At 38.4% G+C, this 6,797-nt stretch overlaps 1 protein-coding gene across 1 annotated transcript; it reads right to left on the bottom strand.

Moving 5' to 3' along the window:
- Positions 1-495: 495 nt before the first annotated feature.
- On the bottom strand, positions 496-3,663 carry si:ch211-10a23.2 (uncharacterized protein LOC567812 homolog). Its single transcript, XM_036543065.1, has 4 exons — positions 3,528-3,663; positions 2,904-2,992; positions 1,254-1,431; positions 496-1,127 (listed from the first exon to the last, which is right to left on the bottom strand). Exons 1-4 carry the CDS (start codon positions 3,552-3,554, stop codon positions 984-986), a joined length of 438 nt encoding a protein of 145 aa, XP_036398958.1. The 5' UTR covers positions 3,555-3,663; the 3' UTR covers positions 496-983.
- Between the last annotated feature and the right edge of the window lie 3,134 nt (positions 3,664-6,797).

Genomic DNA, 6,797 nt, shown 5'->3' with positions numbered 1-6,797 from the left:
TACTAATCTTTATGTCAAATAAAGATAAATAGAAAATAAGTTTGATCAAATTTGAACCAAATTTTATCACACCGCAGCATTTTACGGGTAATTGTTAAAATTTTTATTATTGCCTCTCAATATCTTACGGATACCAATTCAAAATTTTCAATTATGATTTGATTCATTGGCAGTCCTAATCAAAGGGTAGAAATATACACTCATTCTGGTGGGGAGGTCAATGCATGGACTGAAGTACATTGACTTAAATTAAGACCTTAAATATTTTGTTCTCACCTGCTGTTGTGAAAATAACAATAACTGAAAAATGAACCAAACATAATTATACAACAGCAGGTTAACACAGGGAGAAAATGAATAATATATGCAAAATGCTTATTTTCATAATGGAAGAAAAATACACAAAGAATGGAAATATTGCTGAAAGTTCATACTGTGACTTATAGACAAAGCAGATAAATTTCTTCCATTGATGTTCTTTTGATGGCAGTGTTTTGATCCACCTTCTTGTATTAAAATGTGGTCTATGCACAGAACTATTTGATATCCATAACTATTTATTAATAAATGTTGTGCTTATATAAGAAAGGTAGTACAAAGCATCAGTCAAAATTCCTTTAGTGCAGGCAATTGATGTACCAAGTATGTTTATCCCTGGGTCTCCTATTCCACATGACATTCAGTAAGAGCAAGTTATACTTCTCAGTCTAAGACATGTAAATAAAGAAGGCACATTTCACAAAGTGAGATAATGAGCCAAAGCAACCAAAGTGCACACACAGGAGGTGACTTGCAGGAAGTTGATTTCACTGAAGAAGATAGTCCACGTTCTCAGACCCAGGATCCTGACAGGATTCTCCCAGAAACTTACTTTTCCCTTACATTTCAACAATCCATTCTTTGTTGCTCTTTCTTTTCTTGCTAGAGTCCTTTCTCCCTCTTTCTTTTCTCTCTTCCTTTTAGTTTCCTTGTGACTCCACTCATCATGCCACTTTGGTAAGCTGAAGGTCACCACAGACATGCAGGGCGGTGAGGGATGCAAGCTGTGTGAGCCGGTGAGCAAACCCACACAGGGGTTGACCATCCACCAAGATCCGAAACTGCTGGTGCTCACAAACAATCTCCATCTAACAGAAAGACAGACAGACAGACAGAGAGAGAGAGAGAGAGAGAGAGAGAGAGAGAGAGAGAGAGTCAGTAGAAGACATTACATTGGCATCTTGAGACACTAAGCCATGTGAAATCTACACTACCTTGAATGGCTCCCCAGCAGCAAATGGAAAGTATGAGAGGGCATTCTCAGAGCTGCCCCACTGCCCTGCTAGTCGGGCATTGCGCAGGACAGCCCGGTCTTGGAAACTGACTGTCAACTGCAGGCCTACGTCGCTCTCTGTGTCATCCTGAGGGGGACAGACCAGGGACACCACCATGCTACAGGAACACAAGAGAAGTAAGAAGCTTCTGGAAGGTCAAGCAGCCAAAGCAGACCTTTGTAAGAAAATTTAGGAGAATGTTTATGAAGTAGCTTAAAAATGTAAACAAAGATGATGCTGACAGTTTGATATTGACAGTTCAGAACACAGCTAGTATGACTTTTGTAATCACTCTGACATGGGGGATGTTTAATCTGTGATTTTGGTGTATGACCAAAAAACACTTGTTGACCATTGAGTTTTTCATCACAGTCATCTTGAAAATTGGATGGCTAACTGGAAGACTACAGGCCCAAATTTCAGGGATATTTTATGTCCTCCCACCAGAAGATCATTTTTTCATGTCACTGAAGCCTGTTCTTTGAATGCTAAGTGTTTAAGGGTCTATTGCATATAAGTACAGGGACATTGTGGAATTAATGTAAAACTACAGGCATTAACTGGAATAAATGGTGTCTAGCACCAGACTTTGAGCTCTTATCTTTAGATGTACTGAGAAATGCTGAGATGTACACTTTGAATCATCTCACCATCTCACTAAACTGAATGGTAAAATAATTTTGGAATTCTTTTCACATGAACTGAACACTTTTGGTCCAGGTGCTACCATACGTTTGCAGACACCAAGCACGAACAGTTCCATAACGCAACACTGACATCTACTGGCCAATTATCCAAGCTACTGATTCTCAGAAGAATAAAATATTTTCATTGTAAGAAACACAAAATTCTACTATGAATCTTTGAATTTACTCAACTGTACTTCAACATTTCAGCGGTATATCGTAAAACCCAATGAATTCGCCGAAATAACACTGTAGTATGTGACGAATCTCCTTGTGATCCTTGAATGAAAGACGTACGTCACATCTTTTTTTTTCAACAAATTCCCATTATGGGAAAATGCCAACACTGAAACGTTCTTCAGTCTTTTCTTGAAGTTAACACTCCCACATCCTGTTTTTATAGGGGTAGATGCTTGCTCACATTCATATCACAAATGCAAACGGTACGTGTGTACAGTGGGCCAGATAACATGCTATCTCTGTCGCTACCAACACGAAAGCCTATTCTATCAAATTTTACATATATATAACTGCTAAAAGTGTGAACCATGAACGTATTCCTCGCATCCGGTATATTTCTTATTCAGTACTATTTTTAATGAACAGGGCTAACCACGATCCGCCCATGTGATAAATGCGGTGCTGCCCCGCTTCTTCAACAAGGGCACCGATAATCACTATGCAGTGATCCCTCCTGTTGATCTGAGAGGAGACACGCCTCACAGAACTGTACAATGCCCATATTGTGCCTCAGTGCCTGCAGACTTACAGCTGCAGACGCAGTCCAAATACACATAGCAGTACAGCCCTCCGATGAAAAACGGCATGACAAACCCCGAGATAGCCTAGTCATTGCACAAGTCACAGTTTGGTGGATATACAGCTCACAGGTGTGTGAACTCACCTTCTGGGCTGCTGCTTGACAATACCCATAACGACCAGTCTCATGGATGGTTTAAGCCCTCCTTTGATCTCTCCGACATACATTTCTTCCTGGAGGAAATAGGGTAGCCTAAATTTCACAGTAATATTGAAAACCTACATCATTTTCGAAATTGGAAGAAAATGTGGAACTGTCATGGACGTGTACATATTTAGGTTGATCCAAATAAGACTGTAAATTTATTGTATTACAGACACAATACACCGTCTGTCACTGAGAATGCATCGTTTTTTTCCCTTTCTTGTCTGCTTTTAGCTGCCTGTGGGAAACTCATTTTCTACCATATTTGGTAATAGAAGATTTCGATCCAGATAACATTGGTTCCTGGCATTTCACTACTTTTCATGCGATGATTATTATGATTACATATTGCACGACTTAAAATTCTATTAACATATTATGAATAATATTTTCCGATACTATTCGCAATATTCAAAGGAAAATATATATTTTATTGATACTTTCAGAAGGAAAAGACAACATCCAAATTAACAAATCATAATAAATGACCAAGGCGGAAAGATTATTTTAAAGTTATAAGGAAGAAAAATAAATATTTGTAAGCTCTAAAAATACAACACTTACATTTCTAATTTTGTCATTTTCTGCCATTTTCCTTCCTGGTAGTTGCCGCTGTTGTGAAGGGTCGCGTTAGGGTTTTTGTGCAACGATGACAATGACAGTCATAAGGAAAGCCTTTATCATTATTAACACAAACGGAGACGGAAGACAGAGACTCCGCCTCAATCGCTTCATGGCTGCTTGTAGCCATGGAAACAGGACACACGGCACTGAACCAGCTCTTATTTTTAGTGCATTAAAACTAGTAGGTCGGTGATAAGAGAGTGATGAACAGGCTCAGGGATAGCACTGCGGTACATAATACTCAAGGATGGGTTTAGATGGCATTCAAACTGCAAGAAGAAGGATGTTCATTGTGCACTGCTTAATTTCAGAGAGTTATTCGGTTGTCGGGAGTCGTAGACCACACCTCATAATTACACTGAAAGGCTCCCAACGGGTGCCGGTAGGTGTGACTACACACCATGAAGCGTGCTCCTCACAAATACCTGGGGAACCATAGGCCTGTCTCTCATTAGCTAGGGGTTCTTGGTGGAACTAGTTTACACTAATTAATTACACTTTATTCAAGAAAATATTAGCTAGTGTTTTGTGTGTGTACACATTTAACTTTAAATTCTGTATTAATTCACATAGCTTAGCTAATTTTTTTTGGAGGTCCTTTATGACCAGATACTTTTGTAGATCTTCCTTAACAGAATTCTCCTTGTTTTCCCAGTTCCACATTTTCATCACTATTTGAAAATCACTGTATCTTTAAGTGTAGTAGCATTGACTTTGATATTGCCTCAAATGGAAGACTGTCTTACCTTGAGTATCGGAACATCTGGTTATGAACATGTCAATCTGTATTTTTCTGCTCACAGAGCTTATCCACTGATTTGTCCAATGGTATATTTATGCCTTAGCCTTCCAGGAAAATGTGTAAAATGTGATTTTATATGTGCAGGTACTGCAGTTATAAAGCAAAAACAAAAAAAGCATTTTGTCAAAATTTGTAGATGTGATTTTTCACAAAGCAACAAAACAGTTGAAATAGTAGACTTGAACATCTGTTGAGCTGAAAAGCAAAGGATGCCATGAGGTTAAAATTGAGAAACTGTCAAGTTCACTTAGCAGTTTTACTTTACCTGTGAAACAAAAACAATGACACCAAAAAAACCACAATATGAAGATGTTTTTATTCAAGTTGTGGTTTAGAAATCTCACCTAAATCCCCTTTAAATGTGGATGTTAACTCCCATGCTTAGATTAAGACTTTTGCTGATGTAATTAGCAGTTTTATCTCACTGGCTGATGACCAAGAATGACCACAAAATGCTGATGTTGTAATTAAAGTTGTGGTTTAAAAATTCTGTCTTAAACCCTCTTCAGCTCCCTATGTTAGCTGGCATGCTAAACTAAGACCATTGCAATTTCCACATATGACTACACTGATTCAGTTAGCTGTATGCTTACTTGTTTGAAAGGAGCTCATTCTGCAAACTGGCACAGCTGATAGTTTCTGAATTTGTATTCATTATTAAGTAATTAAATGGACTTTGACTAGTAACAAGTTGCATAAGATCTATTTGTAACTGTGTAATCATATCAAATCCTAAGCATTCTACAATGGATAAAAGGCATCCACGATTGCCAATATTTGCAGTTTAAGAAACTGGAGCGGCCCATGATTTAAGCCTAACCTGAAAATTCACAACTTCACTTCACAACTTCACTTTACAACTTCACTGTCCTAAATAAAAAACTTATCTCATATTATTATGCCTATCTGTATAAACAAAGGACAAGTTTTGCCTAATTTATCAGTCCAATTCACTGTGTCCCACTATGAGCTTTGTTTTCTGTAAAAGAGATATTCATATTCACAGAGAAGATGGTGCCTTGTACAAATGTTTTGGTTACCTGCTGAAAGCAATTTACCTATCTAACTTATTGCCTTTGGCTGTGCTGCCCTTTTGTACAGCCCCATTGTGTTCATTGATTTAGTATACCATTCATCGCCATTTTGCACTGTATTTTTTTGTTGCGGCTCCCCTTTAATTAGCAACCTGTTTTCTATGGTCTGGTGAAGGCCTCAAAAGGGGAATTATGTCCATGGGTTGTCCCTCCATCTCCTGTCATAAATGTAATATCCAGACTATCACTCAACCTTTAATGCATGGAAAACCAATTAGTCAAAGTAACAAAAGTACTGAACTGTCATCTGCTGTTACAGGCTGGTGGGGTATGCCTTCAGCACTGAGAGCCTTTCTGGGGTGTCCCAGAGAAATAATCACAATGGCCCCAAAGTGACTCTTTGTAAAAATTATTTCTATATCATCTAACCTCAGTTGGACATGCAGAATTCAGATACCACACAATAAATTTGCTTGTACTTCTTCTTCAGCTTAACAACCCTAATTTTCCGGTACCCCTAATAATACAAATCTCTATGCACTGTCCTGTCTGGATAGCCTATTTCAATTAAATTTCCATAATTCAGTCATGTCACACCCCCCCCCCCCCCCCCCCCCCCATGATATTTAACTGGCAGTGTACCATGGTGGTTAAGGAGCAGGACTTGTAATCTTGGGCAAGGTACATAACCCACAATTGCCTCAGTAAATATCCAGCTGTATAAATGGGTATCAATGTAAAAAAAAAAAAAAAAAATTGAAACCGATGTAAGTCGCTCTGGATAAGAGCGTCTGCTAAATGCCAATAATGTAATGTAATGTAATGATCTCAGCTAGCTATTCAACTACTCAAGATAAGCACAAGAGAACAACACAAAAATAAGGCATGTAATCACAGATGGCTTATTTAGCTGGTCAAATTCAGTCAATGGGATATTTATTTCAATAACAGCTGTAAAGTCTATGACTCAATGTATGAAAGGTGGTTAAAGGAATTAAATGACATATTTTTGCAAAAAAAAAAAAATTCTCGCATACTGCCCTTTCGAAACATTATGATGGTACCGTTATCACCGAGATGTTTCCCTAACATTGCACAAGCCCTGTATCATTGTGTTCTTTGGGAAATCCATATTTTGGTCTCAGTACAGATACACATGCGCAGTGCAGGCTGCTTCTGCCTGCTTCCTGGGCTTCAACTCCTTTGATTCGCTGGATCTAGCCAATCTAACCAATGTGCACGCCTCGACTGATACACTATCCTTATTTTTTTTTTAATACCGTTTCCTTTTTTGTAAACGTAACCCCTGACCTATGCTGTGCAGAGACTGCTCAATCAGCTGATACTGTCATATGACTACTCCACCATGGCCAC

Source organism: Megalops cyprinoides, chromosome 12 (assembly GCF_013368585.1).
Source record: "Megalops cyprinoides isolate fMegCyp1 chromosome 12, fMegCyp1.pri, whole genome shotgun sequence".
NCBI lineage: Eukaryota > Metazoa > Chordata > Actinopteri > Elopiformes > Megalopidae > Megalops > Megalops cyprinoides.
Note: the sequence above shows the minus strand (reverse complement) of the source record. Positions and strands in the feature narration are given on the sequence as shown.